The sequence below is a fragment of the Moschus berezovskii genome, chromosome 10 (genome assembly GCF_049115385.1).
Source record: "Moschus berezovskii isolate FMDL1 chromosome 10, NW_MosBer_1.0, whole genome shotgun sequence".
NCBI lineage: Eukaryota > Metazoa > Chordata > Mammalia > Artiodactyla > Moschidae > Moschus > Moschus berezovskii.
The window spans coordinates 15,638,177-15,662,785 of NC_142469.1; the positions used below are offsets into that span (position 1 = coordinate 15,638,177).

The 24,609-nt window shown below is 44.0% G+C and overlaps 1 protein-coding gene across 3 annotated transcripts in view; it reads left to right on the forward strand.

Moving 5' to 3' along the window:
- Positions 1-24,609, forward strand: part of RIMS1 (regulating synaptic membrane exocytosis 1) — a 628,464-nt gene that overhangs the window by 357,466 nt on the left and 246,389 nt on the right. For all 3 annotated transcript variants that reach the window (XM_055432968.2, XM_088840494.1, XM_088840495.1), the window contains exons 5-6: positions 4,689-5,029; positions 12,180-13,027. In XM_055432968.2, the coding sequence (XP_055288943.2) occupies positions 4,689-5,029; positions 12,180-13,027 (1,189 nt within the window). The remainder of the gene's footprint in view (positions 1-4,688; positions 5,030-12,179; positions 13,028-24,609) is intronic.

Consider the following 24,609-nt stretch of genomic DNA (forward strand, 5'->3'; position numbering starts at 1 on the left):
TGCCTTCTCCGGCACAACAGGTTAGACAACGTAAAATGAAAAGTCAGCTTTGTAACAAAAAAATAGTTGATATCACAAGTAACAATTTGAAAACTCTATCAAATAGTTATTAAATGGGTAATAAAATGCTATTAATTCAATTGATAAATACACAAAAGGCTGGGGCAGTTAATATCCTAATGGATATGTAGAAACATTGGTACAACTGAAATGAACAAAAGCAATAAAATCATCAATAAATGGCAGTAAGTGATTGCTGTACATCATTCTACTTTTATACATATGTTATGAATATAGTTAAGAAGTAAATATACCAGTAGACATGCATGTGTATATATATGCACCTATATATACATGTCTTCTCCCCTTTGAAAAAAAATCAGTTAAGAAAGGATCCCCAACCCACTTGTGGATTTTTCTACAGTTACAAGCAAGAATTATAGTTAATATTCAATTCAAAAACAGAATCTTTAAGTACAAATAACTGCATTACTTATTAGCAACTAATTGGTCATTTTTATACATGTCTGCAATGTTTGATATGAACTGTGTTGAAAGGTATGACTAATATTTAATTGCAATTCCAGATATTTTTCTTTACAACTCACATAAGCAATTTCTTTTTGCTTGTAAACTTTGGGTCAAGAGTAATTTAAATAACTAACAATAGATATTGAGAAGTAGTATTTCAACAAAAGTAGGAATCAACTTCCTAACAGTTAATTTTGCTTTAAACTGGAGGATAGGTTGACTGTACTTTTAATTAATTTTTAAATACAAATATAAAAATACTGTGGTATGCAAATAAATAACATGTAGGAAAATTTGGAATTAAACAAGAGTTTTCCTAAATGTTAAAGTTTGACAAATATAATATCACAGATTTAAATGAATAAATAATATTAAAAAAATGCCGAAGTAGCTGCTTCTACTAACCATTAACTGTAGGGGAGGAGGGAGGTGGGAGGGGGCTTCAGGAAGGGAAACTCATGTACACCTGGGGCAGATTCATGTCAATGGATGGCAAAACCAACCAGTATAATATTGTAAAATAATTATCCTCCAATTAAAAAAAACACTAAAAAAATAAGATAAAATTTAAATCTAAAATAAATAAATAAAAGACAATAGATTTTATATGTTGTTAAAAAAATAAAATTAAGTGAATTGTAAAATTTAATTGACTTCAACAGTACGTGAATTGGGAACTTCCAGATGTACAAGCTGGATTTAAAAAAGGCAGAGAGAGGAACCAGAGATCAAATTGCCAACATCCATTGGATCATAGATAAAGCAAGAGAGTTCCAGAAAAACATCTACTTCTGCTTTATTTACTACGTCAACGCCTTTGTGTGGATCACAACAAACTGTGGAAAATTCTTCAAGAGATAGAAATATCAGACCACCTTTCCTAACTTCTGAGAAATTTGTGTGCAGGTCAAGAAACAACAGTTAGAACTGGACATGGAAAAATGGACTGTTTCAAAATTGGAAAAGGAGTACATCATGACTGTATATTGTCACCCTACTTATTTAACTTCTATGGAGAGTACATCATGCAAAATGACAGGCTGTATGAAGCACAAGTTGTAATCAGGATTGCCGGGAGAAATATCAATAACCTCAGATATGCAGATGACACCACTCTTATGGCAGAAAGCAGAGAAGAACCAAAGAGCCTCTTGATGAAAGTGAAAGAGGAGAGGGGAATAGTTGTCTTAAAACTCAACATTCAGAAAACTGAGATCATAGTATCTGGTCCCATCAATTCATGGCAAATATATGGGGAAACAATGGAAACAGTGACAGACTATTTTCTTGGGCTCCAAAATCAGTGCAGATGGTGACTGCAGCCATGAAATTAAAAGATGCTTGCTCCTTGGAAGAAAAGCTATGACCGAACTATTTTATAGATAGCCTTTTAAAAAGCAGATGTCTGTCTAGTCAAAGCTATGATTTTTCCAGTAGTCATGTATAGATAAGAGAGTTGGACCATAAAGAAAGCTGAGCACCAAAGAATTGATGCTTTTGAACTGTGGTGTTGGAGAAGACTCTTGAGAGTCCCTTGGACTGCAAGAAGACGCAATCAGTCCATCCTAGAGGAAATCAACCCTGAATATTCATTGGAAGGACTGATGCTGAAGTTGAAGCTCCAATTCTTTGGCTACCTGATGCAAAGAACTGACTCGTTGGAAAAGACCCTGATGCTGGGAAAGACTGAAGCCAGCAAGAGAAGGGGATGACAGAGAATGAGATGGCTGGATGGCATCACTGATTCCATGGACATGTGTTTGAGCAAGCTCTTGGAGTCTGTGATGTACAGGGAAGCCTGGTGGGCTGTAGTCCATGGGGTTGCAAAGAGTTGGACATCACTGAGTCACTGAACTGAATTAATAAAAAGCACATTCTGTTTGCTTTTATTAATCCTACAGCAGTTCTGCACATATTCAAAATTTGGAAATTGTCCAAATCTGACAATTACTTTTTATTAGTCCATTTTTATAATACTTAAAATCATGAAACAATCAAATAAAACTGTGATAGCAATTTTATAAGAAATATGCAGATGTGTGATGAATCGTTTAGTCTCCTTCCTGCTCTTTTTCTGCTTGTTTACTCAGCTTAATTTCATTTTGGAACTTGTGTAATAATTGTAAATTTTGCTGTGTTCTGTATGTTTTTAAAGTAAAGGTATATTTATCCTAAGTACACCTTAATGTTTTTGTAGACAAGAAACTAACTTGTTGCTAAGTAATAAATTAGTAATCAATACAATTTTAATATCTACTTAGTTACTGTGAAATAGTCAAAATTTCATATCAATGTCCTAGAACTCTATGAATTCAGACTTTCTCTTCACTGTCTTAGCAACCAATGAGGCAGCCAAAGAGGAAGGGTGTCACCTGACCTCATCCAGGGTCTGGGCAGAGGAGACATGTTGTCACTGTTGATGGAAGTCCTGGTTATAGGGCATCATCCTCATGACATTATCACTGATACCTCCATGTTCAATCAGTCATAACTTCTGAGGGACCTTATTTACAGCATCAAAGAGATGGACGTATGCTGTGCAAAGTATAGCTGTATTTGGCAAGCATGTTAAATTGAAGTTCCACTCCATAGATCCTTTATTTTGCTATAGGCATATACAGCATATTGCTCATCTTGTCTAACATTTCAGCAGATGGGAAGTCCATGGTATAATATGCTGTGCAGATGTTATAATTAACTGATTTTGTGGACCAAATTTTCTTTGTCTTATGACCCAAAGAAATATAGAGGACTGAGTTAAGTGTCATAAATCTTAAACATATTATAGCAAATATATTTGCTATATCTTAGTTTTCCCCATATTATTAATTCATTTGAATTTTCTTGGTTGGAAAGAAGGAGTTCTCAGCAGTTCACCTGCAATATTTTTCTTTTTAAAATGTATTACTTTTCTTCTCATTTCCTTATTATCACTTTAGCTTTAGTCTTATAAAGAGTAACAAGTGTAGGTATGGAGGCGTTTGAGTTGGGAGGGGGTTTCAAGATGGGGAACACATGTATACCCGGGGCAGATTCATGTCAATGTATGGCAAAACCAATACAATAATTTAAAGTAATTAGCCTCCAATTAAAATAAATAAATTAATTTAAAAAACAGTAACAAGTGATCATTTTCCTCATATCCATTGGAAAGTTTTCAGTATTCTATTTTTTTTTCTTTTTATCAACTAAACACTGCCTCTTCTACTGTCTTACATTGCTTCTCACTTGCTGTATCAAGGACTTATTCATCCTTAAGTGACATATTTGAGTGATTGTTGACTTAGTCTTATTAGCAGAAATGGGCACCTAGAGGTAGAGGGAGACAAAGGCTGCGGGCTCCCTATCAGCCTTCTTGGAGGTGCTGTTTCTGAAATACAAGGAAAAACCTGAAGTGCATTCTGAGAAGAGTGAGTGAGGCAGGCTTGGCTGTTGTATTATTATTCATTATTTCTATGAACACCATTGTCCCCATTATTACCTTCACTGTTAGTGTGCCCAAGAAGAGAGCAGCTATATAGATTTTAAGTGGTGATACATTTCATAATTTATCAGCAATGTGTTTCCCAGTGACGATTCCAAAATAGCTCTTACAGCTGAGCTTAGTTGATTACTGGTAAACTAGAGAACATATATAGCCTGTCCTGTTTAGCGACTACCTTTCATTGTTTGTTAATTCCTCTTGAATATCTTATAATATTGATTTTAATAATGGATGGTTCTTGAGAAGACAGACAGCTTCTAAATCCTTTGACACACTGAAGCGTATGTACATAAATATTAATTCCATGGTTCCCTATAACATTTTTCTAATCAGTCAACTACCTTGCTTAGACCATTTTTATGAATATATTTTAAATGAAACTTCAGAGTCAGTCATTCAAAATGTGATGAATATATAGTAATAGAAAATCAGAATCATAGATTATGAATGCCAAGAAAGACCCTGTTCTGGTTACCATAAGTCTATGGTTTCCAACGGGTCATGCTGCAGGCATTCATATAGTTGTTCAGGGGTCATTTTCCTAAGACCTGCTCAAGGATCAACATAAAGATGACAACCATTCTGTTTTGCCTTAAAAGATATTTTAGTGTGATGAAAATAAATTTGTTTTCACAGCACAGAAAATTTACACCGTTCTCTCTTCTTCAAATAGGTTATGTGGGTATGCAATTTGTGTCGAAAGCAACAGGAAATCTTAACCAAGTCAGGGGCGTGGTTCTTCGGCAGCGGCCCTCAGCAGCCCAGTCAGGACGGAACGCTCAGCGACACGGCTACAGGGGCGGGTTCCGAGGCGCCTAGAGAGAAGAAAGCCCGGCTCCAAGAGCGCTCAAGGTCGCAGACCCCCCTGAGCAGCGCCGCAGCCTCCGCCCAGGACCAGGCCGCCCCCGGTGCACAGATGGACAGGACCAAGGGTGCTGAGCCCGCCCTGCAAGCCGGGGGCCCTGAGCAGAAGCAGGCATCCTCCAGGTCTAGAAGCGAGCCTCCCAGGGACAGGTAAGAGGTCAGAAACCCACAGGCAAGATCTTAGATGGAGAGCAAACCCATCTTCAGGAATCAAACCGCTAGAATATGCAGAAAGGGTGCCTCTCAGACTCAACCAGAGAGGCGATAGGGAGCCCGCTGCCTTTGCCTCTCTCTAGAACGTATCTTTCCTTAGGAGGCCTTTGCTGAGCTGCTTGTCTTTCACATCCCGCATGGAGGTAAACAAGTCACCCAAGTGTACTACTAACTTCCAACCCTTTGGTGAGAACAGCCGTTGGCTCTTTTTGGCTGTTAGAGTGAGTCCTGCAGTTGAATCTGTGCTCTGAGAGGAGAATATGGGAAACAGACACACTTAGGGTTGGGGGTGCATCAGCAAAGGCTTCCTGGAGGGTGCCTTCTTCTATGCCGAGCTTTGAAGGTGACTAGAGATGAGCCAGGTGAAGCAAGGGATGGGTGCATGGGTGTCTGGCCAGAAGGAACAGTGGGACAACCCAGAGGATGCTCTTGACTGTAGGGTGAGTTGGAGACAGGGAGCAGGGGATGACGGTGAGGTCTGAAAGCCCAGGTCACACTGGGACTTTTAGCCAGGTTCAATTTCACAGACTTTATCCTGAAAACAATGGAATGCAATGGAGGCTTGTAAGCTTGGGCTCAGGTGATCAGCTTATTAATTTCAATTTTTTGACTGTATCATTCATTCAAAAGCATGTGTTGATGCCCAGACAGGATGCTGGGCAGTAGGTGGGGACAGTGTTAACAAGGGGGAATGGAGCCCTTTTCTTCCCGAGGCTGGGAGTCTGCGGCACCTGACGGTTAGCACTAGCTGTGGCTGCTTTCGTCTGTGTGACCCTTATTTATTCCACTGGGTGGGAGGACAGGATCCAAGGGTAGGATCTAAGGAAGGTTTCTGATGTCCTTGTCAAACGACACTCCCACAATAAGCTCAAAGACTTCAAAGCTGAACTGATCCGGATTCCAGGCCCGGCTCTGTCACCAGGGATTCTCACGGGTACCTTGGAGGACTGAGTGAGCACCTGTGCTCAGCAGCAGGCCCACGGGAGGCCTCTAGTGAATGCAGACAGTAGGACCACGTGTTTACCATTACCGAACACTGCAGGCCAGAGGGCATGAGGATGACTGGTGCATAGTCCCTTTCCATTCAGATCAAGGCGAAGAGACCACGCTGTCCCCTAGGAGAGACACAGCCCCGGGCAGTGAACTGGCCCAGAGGGCTGACACGATCAGAGCCAGACAAGACAAACACAAGTCCTGTGGAGGCCACAGGAAAGGGGAGCACCTTCTGAACACAGGCAGACAGGACACCCAGAAGTTGTGGGATGGGCAGGCAAAGTAGGAGAGACCATGATGGCAAGACACCAGAGCCACCCTGGTGATGGCCAGGCTTGCAGCAGGGTGACAAAGTGCCGTGAGTTCAGGAGAGAAAAGGTGCTGAAAGGGAAGCTCAGGATTGGTCAGAAAAGGATTTCTTTTAAAGGGGAGGACGAGTTTGGAGGTATAGAGCTTACAAAGAGAAAGTTTGAGTCCCACTTACGATGAACTGTGAAAAACTAAAGAAGTAGAGAGTAGGCACCGAGGACAGGCTTTCTGATGAAATTTGAAAAAGACTGATAAGGGCAAATAGCTTTTCTGATGATATGAATGACCTGCTGATTATAAAAACACCGAGGACAACAGTGAGGGTGTTGGGGCTGGAGAAGGAGGAAGAGGGGGACCTGGTTGGGAGTCAGGGCCCGTGAGAGAATGAGCCAAGACTGGAGGAGTGGCCGGCTGTCTTGTACAATTGCTTTTCAGTGCTGTGTTAGTTTCCGATACAACAAAGTAAATCAGTTATATATACAGATAAACCCCCTCCCACCCTCCATTCCACTCTCTCGGTCATCACAGAGCACTGAGCTGAGCCCCTGGGCTACATAGCCGCTTCCCATGAGCTATCTTTTTTACACATGGGAGCGTGTGTATGTCCGTGCTAGTCTCTCAACTCATCCCGCCCTCTCCTTCCACCACTAGCTATCTGTTTTACACGTGAGTGTGTATGTATGTGTGTCAATGTTACTTTCTCAATTTGCCCCACTCTCTCCTTCCCTGATACCTCAGTTGGTAAAGAATCCGCCTGCAGTGCAGGAGACCCTGGTTTGATCCCTGGGTCGGGAATCCTGATCCGCTAGAGAAGGGATAGGCTACCCACTCCAGTATGCTTGGGCTTCCCTTGTGGCTCAGCTGGGAAAGAATCCGCCTGTAATGTGGGAGACCTGGGTTCGATCCCTGGGTTGGGAAGATCGCCTGGAGAAGGGAAAGGCTACTCACCCCAATATTCTGCCCTGGAGTAATCCATGGGCTGTATAGTCCATGGGGTCGCAAAGAGTCGGACACGACTGAGTTTCGCTTCGCTTCACTTCACTTCTCCTTCCCCTACTGTGTCCACAAGTTCTGCTCTCTAAGTCTGTGTCTCTATTCCTGCCCTGCAAATAGCTTCATCTGTACCATTTATCTAGATTCCACAAACATGTGATAACGTACCAAATTTGTTATTCTCTTCCCCACTTACTTCACTTAGTATGACAATCTTTAGTCACATCCATGTTGTGGCAAATGACATTATTTTCTTCCTTTATATTACTGTTACTTTGTTCCTTTTTATTGCCGTATTCCATTGTATCTTATATGTACCACAGCTTCTTCACCCATTCAGCAGTTGCTGGACATTTTGGTTGCTTCCATGTCCTGGCTATTGTAAGGAGTGCTGCAGTGAACACTGGGGTACATATTTCTTTTGGAAACAAGATCTTAATCTTTTGGGTCCTAATTTGTACACTCATCAGGAGCTAGTGGGGATGGAAACATTAGAGGTGAGAAAAGGCCTATTTCTCAGAGAAACAGGAGAATCAGAGAGACTGGAGAAGAGTCCCATTTGCATATAAGGCTGTCCTTTCATAAAGCATCTTCACAGATGCTGTCTCCTTTAATCTGCACATGAACTCTGCAAGGTAAGCATCAGTGATCAGCATTTCAACAACGACAACAAAAATCGACTCTATAGAAACTTCCAACAAGGGCAACTTTGCTTTAAGGAGCTACTGAGGTTCGCAGTACATTCATCACATTTTTATGAAAACTCTAATTATGATGACTGCTTTCATAGCAGACCCCTTAGACAGGAAAACCTCAATGCTACCTGTGAAACTCCACCCTCCCTGAAAATTTCTCCCACTTCAAAGGACCAAGTAATCTAAATGCCTCGAGCAGAGTTGACCATGCTTCTGTTGCTTTTGTGTCATTGGAAACCCTCTTTCCTTTCTTTCCCTTATCACCAGCCCCTGCTCAAACTGATCCCACAATGTATTCTAGCAATTACTACTTTGATAATGGACAATAGAAACTGCTCTACTTTTCCCCATCTTGTATATTATTCTCAGTTTTTGTTTATGAAGTCTGCTTTTGGACTTACAGTGTTCTCCCTGGAAAGCCCTTTCTATGGATCTTAAAAACGACAGAATGATTTCTGTTCGTTTCTAAGGCAAACCATTCAATATTACAGTAATCCAAGCCTATGCCCCAACCAGTAACGCTGAAAAAGCCGAAGTTGAATGGTTCTATGAAGAATAACAAGACCTTTCAAAACTAACATGCAAAAAAGATGTCCTTTTCATTATAGGGGACTGGAATTCAAAAGTAGGAAGTCAAGAAACACCTGGAGTAAAAGGCAAATTTGGCCTTGGAGTACAGAATGAAGCAGGGCAAAGGCTAATAGAGTTTTGCCAAGAGAACGCACTGGTCATAGCAAACACCCTCTTCCAACAACACAAGAGAAGACTCTACACATGGACATCACCAGATGGTCAACACCAAAATCAGATTGATTATATTCTTTGCAGCCAAAGATGGAGAAGCTCTATACAGTCAGCAAAAACAAGACCAGGAGCTGACTGTGGCTCAGATCATGAACTCCTTATCGCCAAATTCAGACTTAAATTAAAGAAAGTAGGGAAAACTACTAGACCATTCAGATATGACCTAAATCAAATCCCTTATGATTATACAGTGGAAGTGAGAAATAGATTTAAGGGACTAGATCTGATAGACAGAGTGCCTGATGAACTCTGGACGGAGGTTCGTGACATTGTACAGGAGACAAGGACCAACACCATCCCCATGGAAAAGAAATGCAAAAAAGCAAAATGGCTGTCCGAGGAGGCCTTACAGATAGCTGTGAAAAGAAGAGAAGCGAAAAACAAAGGAAAAAAGGAAAGATATAAGCATTTGAATGCAGAGTTCCAAAGAATAGCAAGGAGAGATAAAAAGCCTTCCTCAGGGATCATTGCAAAGAAATAGAGGAAAACAACAGACTAGGAAAAACAAGAGATCTCTTCAAGAAAATTAGAGATTCCAAGGGAACATTTCATTCAAAGATGGGCTCAATAAAGGACAGAAATGGTATGGACCTAACAGAAACAGAAGATATTAAGAAGAGGTGGCAAGAATACACAGAAGAACTGTACAAAAAAGATCTTCATGACCAAGATAATCACGATGGTGTGATCACTCATCTGGAGCCAGACATCTTGGAATGTGAATTCAAGTGGGCCTTAGAAATCATCACTAGGAACAAAGCTAGTGGAGGTGATGGGATTCCAGTTGAGCTATTTCAAATCCTGAAAGATGATGCTGTGAAAATGCTGTACTCAATATGCCAGGAAATTTGGAAAACTCAGCAGTGGCCACAGGACTGGAAAAGGTCAGTCTTCATTCCAATCCCAAAGAAAGGCAATGCCAAAGAATGCTCACACTACCGCACAATTGCACTCATCTCACACACTATTAAAGTCATGCTCAAAATTCTCCAAGCCAGGCTTCAGCAATATGTGAACCATGAACTTCCAGATGTTCAAGCAGGTTTTAGAAAAGGCAGAGGCACCAGAGATCAAAATGACAACATCCGCTGGATCATGGAGAAAGCAAGAGAGTTCCAGAAAAACATCTATTTCTGCATCATTGAGTATGCCAAAGCTTTTGACTGTGTGAATCACAAGAAACTGTGGAAACTTCTGAAAGAGATGGGAATCTCAGACCACCTGACCTGCCTCTTGAGAAACCTGTATGCAGGTCAGGAAGCAACAGTTAGAACTGCACAGGGAACAACAGACTGGTTCCAAATAGGAAAAGGAGTACATCAAGGCTGTATATTGTCACCCTGCTGATTTAACTTATATGCAGAGTACATCATGAGGAACGCTGGGCTGGAAGAAGCACAAGCTAGAATCAAGATTGCTGGGAGAAATATCAATACCCTCAGATATGCAGATGACACCACCCTTATGGCAGAAAGTGAAGAGGAACTAAAAAGCCTCTTGATGAAAGTGAAAGAGGAGAGTGAAAAGTTTGGCTTGAAGCTCAACCTTCAGAAAACGAAGATCATGGCATCTGGTCCCATCACTTCATGGGAAATAGATGGGGAAACAGTGGAAACAGTGTCAGACTTTATTTTTTGGGGCTCCAAAATCACTGCAGATGCTGATTGCAGCCATCAAAGTAAATGACACTTACTCCTTGGAAGGAATGTTATGACCAACCTAGATAGTATATTAAAAAGCAGAGACATTACTTTGCCAACAAAGGCCCATCTAGTCAAGGCTATGGTTTTTCCAGTGGTCATGTATGGATGTGAGAGTTGGACTGTGAAGAAAGCTGATCGCCGAAGAATTGATGCTTTTGAACTGTGGTGTTGGAGAAGACTCTTGAGAGTCCCTTGGACTGCAAGGAGATCCAACCAGTCCATTCTAAAGGAGATCAATCCTGGGTGTTCATTGGAAGGACTGATGCTAAAGCTGAAACTGCAATACTTTGGCCACCTCATGCGACGAGTTGACTCACTGGAAAAGACTCTGATGCTGGGAAAGGTTGGGGGCAGGAGGAGAAGGGGATGACAGAGAATGAGATGGCTGGATGGCATCACCGACTCCTTGGACATGAGTTTGAGTGAACTCCGGGAGTTGGTGATGGACAGGGAGGCCTGGTGTGCTGTGATTCATGGGGTCACAAAGAGTTGGACACGACTGAGCGACTGAACTGAACTGAACTGAAGGATTCCAGAAAGAGTCCGTCTGTCCCCATTTTAACTGCACAGTAGAGCATTTAGGGTCTGCATGCTTTGCTGAGGCATCCCCTTTCTGTAACTCCTGGTGTCCTCGCTGAAAGCTTTCCAAAGCAGACGGACTACAGTGTTCAGAAAAGGGCTTCCCAGGGCATCTTAAACAATGTCTTTTAAATATTCAGACTGTTAAACACTTTTCCTTTATTTTATCTTTGCCAGTGCCTCCTATAAGATGGAGAGCAAAGTAGAACGCAAACTGCTTTTTCTTTTCATATTCTTTTTTGTTATGCTTTATTATAGGATACTGAACATGGTTCCCTGTGTTCTGCATTTTAATGAGGGAGAAGGCCTTGGGGGGGTAGAAAAAATGAATAATAATTTCAAAACATCAACATTTCTATCATTTTTGCTGGGGAAGGTAGAATGAAGGCTCAGCTTCAACTATTTTTTTTTCTAACCAATTCCCTAAAAAGTGTTGGACTGCACATGATCTCTTTAAAAGTACTTTTGTTCTACAACTGAAGTGCTAGTTGAATTAATTTCTGAAATGGACATACTTGTATTCACGTTTCCTTGAATGTTTCAGTTATAAGAGATTGATACATACTGCCCAAATAGATGTCAGGTACACATTTTTGAACTGATATATATATATATATATATATATATATAAAACTGATATATATATATATATATATATATATAAGCGTTTATCCTTATTATTACCTATATCATTTTATCTAGAACATGTTAAAGAGGTTAGCATAAAACTTGTTCCTTTGGTGAATTTATTGATTTTTAAAATGATCTGTTTAACTGATAGAGAATTAAAAAATCTGAAAGCCAGTTTTGAAGACCCTGAATATCTTGTAACGCAAAGGAGCCTTATTTAGAAAGCGACTCAGGTATACGGGTTAATGCGCCTCTTTTAACATCTCGTTTTTTAATTAGACATCGAAGGATAACTGTTCCAAGGATGCTGCTTCTGTGGTCTGGTCCTCGCCTTGAGTTTACACGCGATTCTCCTTCTCCACGTTTCTTTGTGCATCCCAGGAAGAAGACGCCAGGGCTGGCCGAGCAGAATGGCAAAGGCGCCCCAAAGGGCGAGCGCAAACGCGCGCCCAGGACCTCGGCGCCTCCCGCAGAGGCGCCCGCGGAAGAACGGGAGCGGAAGGAAAGGCGCGAAAGCCGCAGGCTGGAGAAAGGCCGGTCCCAGGACTACTCTGTGGTGCCGGAGAAACGCGAGGAAGGCCCGGCGGCGGAAGCGGAGAAGCAGCGGAAGGAGGAGGAGTACCAGACCCGGTACCGCAGCGACCCGAACCTGGCGCGGTACCCCGTCCAGCCGCCGCCCGAGGAGCAGCAGATGCGCATGCACGCGCGGGTGTCCCGCGCCCGGCACGAGCGGCGCCACAGCGACGTGGCCCTGCCGCGCACCGAGGCGGCCGCGGGGCCCGAGGGCAGGCCCGGCCCGCGCGCGCCCCACGCCGCCCGGGGCTCGCCGCCCGCCTCGCCGCGCGCCTACTCGGCCGAGAGGACCGCGGAGGCCCGGGCGCCGGGCGCCCAGCCGCTCGCCGACCCCAGCCCGCCGGCGCCCCGGCCAGGCCCGGGCCCCGCGGAGGTCCCAGAGCCGCTCCGGAAGCAGAGCCGCCTGGACCCCGGCTCGGCCGTCCTGGTGCGCAAGGCCAAGCGCGAGAAGGTGGAGACCATGCTGCGCAACGACTCGCTCAGCTCCGACCAGTCCGAGTCTGTGCGGCCGTCGCCGCCCAAGCCGCACCGCGCCAAGAGGGGCGGCAAGCGGCGCCAGATGTCCGTGAGCAGCTCCGAAGAAGAGGGTGTGTCAACGCCGGAGTACACGAGCTGCGAGGACGTGGAGCTGGAGAGCGAGAGCGTCAGCGAGAAGGGTGAGCGAGCGGCGGCGCGCGGGCACTGGGCGCGGGCGGGGCTGGCGGGGTGGGTGGGAACCGGGAGCTCCTGCGGGGATCCGAGGTGCGCGCTCCGGGCTGGGGGCGTGTGCTGGGATCGAGGTGCGCGCTCCGGGGTGGGGGCGTGTGCTGGGATCCGAGGTGCGCGCTCCGGGCTGGGGGCGTGTGCTGGGATCCGTGGTGCGCGCTTCGGGCTGGGGGCGTGTGCTGGGATCCGACAAGTGCTTCGGGTCTGAGGGCGTGTGTGCTGAGATCCGATATATACGCTCTGGGCTGGGGGCTCGTGTGCTGGGATCCGAGGTGCGCGCTCCGGGTTGGGGCCGTGTGTGCTGGGATCCGAGCTATACGCTGGGGACTGGGGGCTCGTGAACTGGGATCCGAGGTGCGCGCTCCGGGCTAGGGGCTCGCGTGCTGGGATCCGAGATATACGCTCAGAGCTGGGGGCTCGCGTGCGGGGCTCCGGGATTCGCCAGCGTGGCTCAGAGGCGCGTGTGCTGTGCGCTCAGGGTGCGCGCCTGCAAGGTTTACAAGCGTAGCTGGTCATGTCTAGTACGGTGACTGTGACTGTAGTTACCACTGCTTTATGGTATATTAGAAACAAGCTAAGAAGGCAAATCCTAAAAGTTCTTATCACAAGAAGATTATTATTTTGGTAACCGGCTGAAAACATAGATGTTAACTAAACTTCCTGGGGTAGTCTTCTGGTCTCCTGTATATGCCTGATGGTTAAAGTTCACACGTCGCTCAGCAGTGTGACGCTTTGCCCTCCCATGGACTGTATAGCCTGCCAGTCTCCCCTGTGGATGGAATTTTCCAGGCAAAAATACTGGAGTGGATTGCCTTTTCCTACTCCAGGGGATCTTCCAGACCCAGGGATAGAACTCGCATCTCTTGGGTCTGCTCCACTGGCAGGTGGATTCTTTTCCACTGAGCTTCCTGGAAATCCGCAGGTGGTTAGGGGTACACCTTAAACTTCCATGGAAAGTGAACGTCGCTCAGCCGTGTCCCACTCTTTGCGACCCCATGGACTAAACAACCCATGGAATTCTCTAGGCCAGACTACTGGAGTGGGTAGCCTTTCCCTTTTCCAGAGGATCTTCCCAACCTTGGGATCCGAGGTGCGACCGAGGGATGAGCAGAGCGTGGGACTCGGGGCTCGTGTGCAGGGATCTGAGGTGTCCGCTCAGGACTGGGTGTGTGTGTGTGTGCGGAGCGCCGGGATTCGCGAGCCTGGCTCAGAGGCGCGTGTGCTGGGCTCAGGGTGCGCACATACAGGGATAGAACCCAGGTCTCCTGCACGGCCGGCGGATTCTTTACCAGCTGAGCCACAAGGGAAGCCCAAGAATCCTGGGGTGGGTAGCCTTTCCCTTCTCCAGCTGTTCTTTGGACCAGGAATCTGGTCTCTTGCATTGCTCGCAGATTCTTTACCAACTGAGCTACCAGGGAAGCTGTATGTCAGTTAAGTCTCAGTAAAAGTGGGGAGGCAAAGTGGGGCTTGGAAATGGAAGGTTTCAGTGTTCTTGCCTGGAGAATCCCAGGGACGGGGGAGCCTGGTGGGCTTCCGTCTATGGGTTCACACAGAGTCGGACACGACTGAAGTGACTTAGCAGCAGTGTTCTGTTTCCTTTTATTTTTGGATGTGGAGTTTGAAAACTTCACCGCAGGCACCGAATGAGTTACCCGAATTTTTCATGACGTCGGTTCCTCTCGTTCTGGGAAATTTAATATTCTTGTGTCTTTAAGTTATTTTTAGGGGGTGGGTTTATTTGCCTGATAAAAGTCTAGGTACCTTTTTGTTACTCTTTAGTGGTGTAAAGCTCTAGTAACAGAGATAGTGTTTTTTCAAGTTTCAAATGATTCTTACAGTTTGTGGAAAAGTTACTTCACAAAGTGTCTGTCATGCACATGTTTTATATAGTGTTTTCATAGCATCTTTGGGTTACAAATTTCACCTTACCTGTTACAGTGCAAAAAGATTTTTGAATTATTTTATGATGGGCTTTTTTTTTTCCTGTCTAAACTTGCACCATACAGTACTATGTACAGTGCAGGTTTAGACAGAAAAAAAAGTCAGCACATCAGGAAATGTTACAAAACTTTTTCTGTACAATACCATAGCTATATGTGGATATTTAAGTTAGTTAAAATGCAATAATCTTAGCAGTTCCGTTCTGCACTCCCACTTGTGCTCTAGAGCCATCATCACAGAAATTCCTCTAGATAATGCTGGTCTAGAGGATACTTCCGGAGAAGGCAATGGAAAGCCACTCCAGTACTCTTGCCTAGAAAATCCCATGGATGGAGGAGCCTGGTAGGCTGCAGTCCGTGGGGTCGCTAAGGGTCGGACACGACTGAGCGACTTCACTTTCACTTTTCACTTTCCACTTTCACACATTGCAGAAGGAAATGGCAACCCACTCCAGTGTTCTTGCCTGGAGAATCCCAGGGATGGGGGAGCCTAGTGGGCTTCCGTCTATGGGGTCACACAGAGTCGGAGATGACTGAAGTGACTTAGCAGCAGCAGCAGCAGAGGATACTTCAATTTAAACTCCTGTGTTTATTTTGAAGAATCTCCTCCTTTTGCTGCTATTCACTTAGATTTAAACTGACCACAGTCATAAATTCAGTTTGTGGCAGTTATCATCTTTGTTGTAGTGCTGGGGCTTCTCTGGTAGCTCAGATGGTGAAGAATCTGCTTGCTGTGTGGCAGATCCAGATTCGATCCCAGCGTTCGGAAGATCCCCTGGAGCAGGGCATGGCAATCCACTCCAGTAGTCTTGCCTGGAGAATTCAATGGACAGAGGAGCCTGGTGGGCTATATAGTCCATGGGACTGCAAAGAGTCAGACATGACTGAGCTATCTCGGGCTCTTTGTGTTTTTCTTAATGAATTTCTATTTTGAAATGATTGACTATTTTTACATTTTTTGCTTGCTTTAGAATTTATAGGTAAATAATAATTTAGAATTGCTAAATTACATTAATATTATGTTGTGTAAAAAGAATGACTTCCTCATCTTCTCTGCCTGCAACTTGAATGCACGCGGGTCCATCCTGTCTCCCTCCACCCCCTTCTCTTCTTCCGTATCTTTCTTTATATATATATATGCTCCAATGAGGCGAAGGAAACAGCAACCCACTCCAGTATTCTTGCCTAGAGAATCCCATGGACAGAGGAGCCTGGTGAGCTGCTGTCCATAAGGTTGCACAGAGTCGGACACGACTGAAATGACTTAACATGCGTACAGCATGCTCCAATGATCTTATGCTATATTTGGGAACAATTTTAAAATCTCATTCTGTTGCTATTATTATTACAATCCAACTGGTAACAGGTGTCTTTGGAATATGGCAGGGGAGGTGAATTTGGCTTTTTCAGTTAGCCATTGATGTTTATAAAGTGTGTATTGGTTTTTTAAAAGTCAGATGATGTGTAGACTTTTGTTGTCTTTCATGCCTCCATGTTGTGTTTTGTGAACATGTATTTTTTTCCCCCTTAAGTCATAAGGGATGTGTTAAGTAAGTGGATATGCTTAATTGGTGTGCAGAAAACCCCTTATGAGGATGGATATAGATATAGTTACATATGTATATTTTCCTACTCTGTAAAGAAAGGGTATACACCAGCTCCACTTGAATGTGTTTAATAAATCACAGTGGGCACGAAACTAAAAATGAAACTCAGAATTATTTACAGTAACAACAGATTATGAAAGAAACATACTGGTGGTGTGGGTGAGTGGAGGAGGGCAGCTAGTGTGATGAGAGGCGCTTACTGTCTCTGGCCGCTATCTCCCTTTCTCAGGAATTAGCTTCTGGGCACTTGGGTGACCACCTGGAATTTAGCCGCCTCTGAAGCTGGGGTTCAGTTTCTTCATATGGAAGCATAGCAGCCATCGTCTGAAATATGCAGCCCTGTTTTCTCTTCATTTATAAATAATCTCATTCTCAATGTCTGTGAATGTAGCTTAGGCGTTTTCCTCCTTTAACCTTAATCTGTAATCTGTAATATTGTAAAATGCCTTTATTGTCAAGGCTCACCACTGCCGACCAAAGGCTCAGCCGTGATCGTCTCCAGCACACTGTGACCCTGCACGACCTTTTTAGCATCCCTAAGTGTCAGATTTCTTATTGCCACAGTGGAGATGAGAGTTTCCACTTTGTCAGGTGGCTGAGTGGTTTGGATGAGCTCATTAATCTGCAGCAGGATGCTAAGTTAGTGTTCTTCCTGTCTTGATGAGCCTGTGGCATATGTGCCATAGAACTAGTATTGCAATGAAGGTGAGATCATCACATATATATATATCATAATATATATATATATATATATAATATATATAAAACAAAGAAGCGGTGAAAGAACCCATTTTATATCTTCCAGGCTCTAGAGGGGTGAGAAGGGAAGAGCCATCTTCCCAGGAGAGGAAGCCGTACGGCGACCTTCACTCACGGTCAAGGAAGGTGATCTCCGTGGAATAAATATAAGGAAGCAGCGTTTTGACTGTATCCCGTGCATTCACTTGCTCAGTTTGTTACATGTATCATGTGACTGTTGAACACTTGCATGGCTCTACTAGTCTGTTTGGGCTCCTGTAACAGAATCGCAGAGACTAGGTAGCTTGTAAGCAAAAGAAGTTCGTTTTCTTGCAGTTCCAGGGGCGGGGAGGCCCAGGGTCCAGGCGCCAGCACGGCCTTGTCCCGGGGAAGGTGCTCTTTCTGGTTCAGGTGGAGTCGCTCCTCCTCGTTGTGTCCGCACATGGGGGAGGCAGCAGGGAGCTCTGTGGGGCCTGTGATGAGCACTAATCCCCTTCGTGAGGGCTTTACCCTCCTGATATAAGCATCACCCAAAGGCCCCACGTCCTATTTGGGGGGTTAAAACATGTGAATTCTGAGGGAATGCAAGCATCCAGACCATAGCTCTGGCATAAGGCGTCTACTTAATATATGCGTACTTATCTTGCCATTTATGTTGTTATCCTTATCATTATGCTGAGTTGGTTTGTGTGTTTATTAGTAAGTGTAGATTTAACACTTTCAGTAGATACACTGATGTCAAAAACAGAAACGTGCTGCATGCCCTTATGGAGCTTACATGTTGTTGAAAGAAATAAACAATAAAGAATAATTATCCAATGAAGTATAATTTATTAGATGCCTCAAAGGAGCATTCCTTCCAGATGTATTGATACAGTTTTGCTTTGTGTCCAGATGTTTAACCAGAAAGGTTCCCTCGGCAAATGGTATCTGAAAGTCAACACATAGATAGTCAGCATGATGCGTTGTGTGCAGTATAATTACACACACACACACACACACACTTGGATTAGCAGTGAGCTCTATCTAGTGGGCTTACCTAAAAAGTGAGGTCAGCTACTGCATGTTTCAAAGAGAATGCTGTTTGTTCCATATCTGTACTTCTCTTTGCCAACTGGAAAAAATTGGGCATCTCTGATTTCTTAGATGAGGGGTCCCCAACCCCTGGGCCAGGGACCACTGCCGGTGGGTGGTCTGTTAGGATCCTGGCGGCACAGCAGGAGGAGAGCTGCAGGCTAAGGAAGGAAGGTTCATCTGTACTTACAGCCACTCGCACTGGTCCACCTCCTGTCAGATCGCTGGTGGTGTTAGACTCTCCTGGGAGTGTGAACCCTTCTGTGCACTGTGCAGGCGAGGGATCGAGGTTGTGCACTCTTCACAAGAGTCATCCTGAAACTCCCCTCTCCACGCGGGGCTAACTGTCTTTCATGACATGGTCCCTGCTGCAAAAAGGTTGGGGACCACTGTATTAGATTTTAAGTATTGAATCTCTCTATGCAAAAGAAAAACAGAGTTATCTTACTTGTAATAAGAAAGCAGTTGAATTTACATGAAATGTGTAACAAGATCTCCTGGGCAAGGTCCAGTGAAGATTTGTGCCCCTAACGAATTGAGTCAGGAGGCCTAAGGAGAAAAACAAGAGACGCAGGCCTTGCAAAGTGGATGAGAGGAGGAAAAGGCACCATAGCTCAGAAGAAGCAGAGCATTGCTGCCTCAGTCAGGGGATTCATCCACTGACACTTACAAGGAACCTGAAGCCTTCGGACAAAGCACACTGGAAGAAGAGTCTGGCGTGGGATAAAAGGATTTCCTTCCCTTTTAATCCTTGCCTTCTTGCTGGCTTTGAGTGACTGGGAAAAATACGACCCAAATTAATGTTACCTTTGACCTTTTAAAGCACTTTGTGAATGGCTAACAGGTTTCTTTATAGCTGTTACTGCTTAGCATCATCTAGCAGTCCTTGGAGGACTGTGTGTTACCTGGATAATTAGCAAGAAATAATACTTCTAAAGGTACAAATAACGAGTGATTGAAAAGGGAGACCGAGGACACTTAATCACAAGGTTGAATTTTCCCCATAAAATAAAAACAGTTTCAGGGGATCCGTGTGTCCGTTGTGGGCACTGTGAACTTTTCGCTATGTAGTCTGGGTCCCTGACAGTTTAAACACTGGGGAGTCAGGAACAAGAGTTGGGAACCTTTGCAACTATCAGGTACTAAATTATTTAGGTGTAACTGATTCATGCAATGCTTTGTATCATCCTTTAGTCATTAAGCTAAAACTGTTAGGAGTCACCTGTTTGGGCTCCAGCAGTATATCGCCTGTTGCTTTCACAGTACTTTTAATTCTACACAGAAGTTGATTTACTTCCATTTGTTGATAGCACAGAATGTATTTTATATTCTTTTGATGCTCCTGGTGCTTCTTCCTATAACTTTAAGAGGGTTTGCAATTAAAGAAGGTGGTCACCATTCAGTCGTGTGTTAATTTCTGTGTGATATTACCTAAGTATTACATTATTTACGTGATATTAAGCAAGGTATCGACAAGAATCTGCTGAATTCCAGGCCCATTGCGCTAGGCTTTAGAGGAACGGTGATTGACTAAATACGTGTACATAGATGCAGATGGGCGCATATGGGCCAGCCGTGGTCCCTGCTCCTGTGACACTTTTGTGGGCGACCAAGAGAACTGTTACTAAGGACTTTACAGAGAGGACATGCTCGTTGGAAGGACTGATCCTGAAGCCGAAGCTCAATGATTTTGCCACCTGATGTGAAAATCTATCTCTTTGGAAAAGAGCCTGATGCTCAGAAAGATTGAGGGTAGGAAGAGAAGGGCGTGACAGAGATGGTTGGATGGCATCATCGACTCAGTGGGCATGAGTTTGAGCAAACTCTGGGGGATAGTGAAGCACAGGGAAGCCTGGTGCGCTGCAGTCCATGGGATCACAAAGAGCTGGACAAGACTTAGCGACTGAACAACAATGTATCTAATGAATATGTTCTCTCTGTAAAGTCCCCAAGACACCCCAAAGTCAAGTCAGGTTCTGCGGTAAGAATTTGACTGCTGCTGCTGCTGCTAAGTCACTTCAGTCCTGTCCGACTCAGTGCGACCCCATAGACAGCAGCCCCCAGGCTCCCCCGTCCCTGGGATTCTCCAGTCAGGAACACTGGAGTGGGCTGCCATTTCCTTCTCCAATGCATGAAGGAAAAAGTGAAAGTCGTGTCGCTCAGTCGTGTCCGACCCTCAGTGACCCCATGGACTGCAGCCTACCAGGCTCCTCCATCCATGGGACTGCTGATGTTAAAAACTGAAACCTTTAAATAATTACAGCTGGGAAAGACATCTCTATTTTTTTTATTTAAATTTTGTCTTATATTGGAGTGCAGTTGATTTACACTGTGGTGTTCGTTTCAGGTGTGCAGCAAAGTTATCCCATTATACATATATACATTCTTTTTCAGATTCTTTTGCAATTTAGATTATTGCAGGATATTGAGTTCCTTGTGCTATACAGTAGGTCCTTGTTGATTATCTATTTAATATCTAGTAGCCACTCCAGTACTCTTGCCTGGAGAATCCCATGGATGGAAGAGCCTGGTGGGCTGCAGTCCATGGGGTCGCTAGGGGTCGGACACGACTGAGCTACTTTACTTTCACTTTTCACTTTCACACATTGGAGAAGGAAATGGCAACCCACTCCAGTGTTCTTGCTTGGAGAATCCCAGTGACAGGGGAGCCTGGTGGGCTTCCGTCTATGGGGTCACACAGAGTCGGAGATGACTGAAGTGACTTAGCAGCATCAGCAGTATGTATAGTATGCTAAACCCCAAAGGGACTTTCTCTTTTAATGTCTGTGCAAGTGTAGGTATTTATTTTTCCTACCCATGAGACCCAACAGCAGTGAAAAGAAAAGGAAGCGGACTGTGAATAGATGGTGTAAAGAGGCAAGCAGCCTGCCTTGGGACAGAGGAGCTGGCCGAGGAGGCAGGAAGGGTCAGGGCAGAGGGAGGCCTCCCAGTCGTGAGGTCCCTTGAAGCGACTTCAGGCTCAGACCTGAGTCAGCAAAGCTGGGAGTGAGAAGCGGAGCTTCTGATCACAGACACACTCAGTGTTTGTTGACAGAGCCCCTGCAGCACACTCCTCATCCTTCCTGCCGTTTCCTCCTCCTCTACCCCACTGCCCCCCAGCAGGAGCAACCCAGCTCTAATTCCCAGGAAAAACCAAGAGGCAATGCAGTGAGCTGCCTCAGCAAAGCCAGCAGTCCTGGAGAAGGTGCTCTGCGTTCTGGGCCCCCGCCTTCCCACCAGGTCCCGCCAAGCCGACGCCTCATTCCCTGTGCGGGGAAGGGGCCAGCTCACAGGCGCCATCCTTCCCAGATGTCACAGATGGCATCAGTAACTGCAGAAGCAGCGCCACTGATCACACCTGCGTGGTACCCGCCACGGTGTCCACCTGAAACCAATGTTGCATGAGGCAGCACCGACAGCTGCAAGCCATGAGCATAAGAAAGGGGACACCTGGACCCTGGAAGTAAGGGAATAGCTCAGGAGCAGAGGTGTGCTCATAAAGCAACGGAAAAAGCGCTCCACGTACTAATCTAGTTCAGCACAGCCCCCACCCCCGGGGCGGTGTCCCTGCCCAAACCTGTGGATTTTCCGTGCAAAATATTTTTATACTGAAAAATTAATAAATAATTAACTTTAATTTACTAATACTGTAATTAACAAAACTCAAAGAGAAAGCTCTGAGTGTGCAAATCCATTGTTCTAAAGTGCTTGGAAGACATATTTAGACTAAAGACTGTTCAACTGGACACACGATTAAACTCTTACCTGCAAATATGGATTAATTCTTCTGAACAAAAAGTAAGATATCTTGATCAGAGACCTTAAAATAAAAGCTGATATTAAATCTGTAAAAATTCTTTTGGGTCCAGAAAGAAACAGCCATACAGAAGCCCGTTACAACCTTGGGGATGCCCAGAGGATGACTCCAGAGATCAGTTGTGAAAAAAGAGGAAATTCAACACCATGCCAAGGGAAAAGAGAAAAATCTGTAAAACTCTGGAGGTTAAAGAATAAAGGTTAAATGTAAAATAGGAGGTTATATGTAAAATAGGAGTTACACTGACTTTACATTTCTCATCAGTAATGGATTCTAGACTACACATGACCAACACCTTCAAAGTTTGGAGTGAAACCCGTCCTAGACACATCTAAATTATTAACCAGCTCCCATTTTCAGAAATTCTACTTTGCAATTTCCTTCTGAGAAAATTGTTTAAATTTGTATGTACTCAAGAAAACTGAGAATAATCATGAAAGTGGGACAAATGAGAAAGAAGAAACAGTGGAGCTGACCCATAAATCCAATGCAGAAAATCTACGAAGGACACTGGAGATCATATATAGGAAGCTCCACAAAGAATATCTTTTTGAGAAGAATGCCATGGATTCCAAGAAGTGTCTAATGACTAATCAGCTGTGTGATGTTATTAATGTGGTAAAAAAAAAAAGGCTGTCTTTCTCAACAATAAAGAGGAACAGATAAAACTTGATGGGTGGCAGGGGAGAACTGTTAAGGAAAATCATGGTCCAAACATGAAGCAATTGAGAATATGGCATTATTTTAGTAATTAATACAGACTATTTGACTGTTAACCTAGGTAATCTTTCCTCTAAGTGAACAGGAAGACTGAAAGTTAATCTGTGGAATAGGAAATTTAATGTCTGCCTGTTACTGGTTTTTACTTGGTCCTGAAGTATTTACATGTAATAATTTGGTAAATGCAAGTTTTGTTGTTCACTAAGTCACGTCTGACTCTTTGCAACCTGCATGGACTGCAGCATGCCAGACTTCCGTGTCCTTCACTATCTCCGGTAGTTTGGTCAAACTCATGTGCATTGAGTCAGTGATGTCATCCAATTATCTCATTCTCTGTCGCCCACCCCCTGCTTCTCCTGCCTTCAACCTTTCCCAGCATCAGGATGTTTTCCAGTAAGTCAGCTCTTTGCATCATGTGGCCAAAGTATTGGAGCTTCAGCTTCAGCAACAGTCCTTCCAATGAATATTCAGGGTTGATTTCCTTTAGGATTGACTGGATTGATCTCCTTGCTGTCCAAAGGACTCTCAAGAGTCTCTAGCACCACAGTTCAATGCCAGTTACTGGTTTTCAATTTTTAAGAATAAACCCCTTTCTGCATTGAATATATGTATACTTATTTTGGTCTCTTTGTTTTACACAATTGAAGATAAATATTATGTCCATGTTAAAATAAGGGAAAAACTGACAGATATGGGAGACAAATGATTTGGAGAACAGAGAGTTAGAGATAACCATATGGATATTCTTTAATCATCATCTCTAAAAGATGATGCTGTTAAAATGCTGCAGTCAATATGCCAGAAAATTTGGAAAACTCACCAGTGTCCACAGGAATGCAAAAAAATCAGTTTTCATTCCAATCCCAAAGAAAGGCAAAGCCAAAGAATGTTCAAAGTACTGCACAATTACACTCAGCTCACACGCTAGCAAAGTAATGTTCAAAATTCTCCAAGACAGGCTTCAACAGTACATGAACCGTGAACTTCCAGGTGTTCAAACTGGATTTAGAAAAGGCAGAGGAACCAGAGATCAAATTGCCAACATCTGTTGGATCATCAAAAAAGCAAGAGAATTCCAGAACAATATGTGCTTCTGCTTCATTGACTATGCTAAAGCCTTTGACTGTGTGGATCACAACAAACTGTAGAAAGTTCTTCAAGAGATGGGAATACCAAACTACCTTACCTGCCTCCTGAGAAATCTGTATGCAGGTCAATAAGCACAGTTAGAACTGGTCATGGAACAATGGACTGGTTCCAAACAGGGAAAACAGTATGTCAGGGCTGTATACTGTCACCCTGCTTATTTAACTTATATGCAGAGTACATCATACAAAATTCCAGACTGGATGAAGCACAAGCTGGAATCAAGACTGCCGGGAGAAATATCATAACCTCAGATATGCAGATGACACCACCCTATGGCAGAAAGTGAAGAGGAACTCAAAAGCCTCTTGATGAAAGTGAAAGAGAAGAGTGAAAAAGCTGGCTTAAAATTCAACGTTCCATATATATGCGCTAGTATACTGTATTGGTGTTTTTTCTTTCTGGCTTACTTCACTCTGTATAATAGGCTCCAGTTTCATTCACCTCATTAGAACTGATTCAAATGTATTCTTTGTAATTGCTGAGTAATA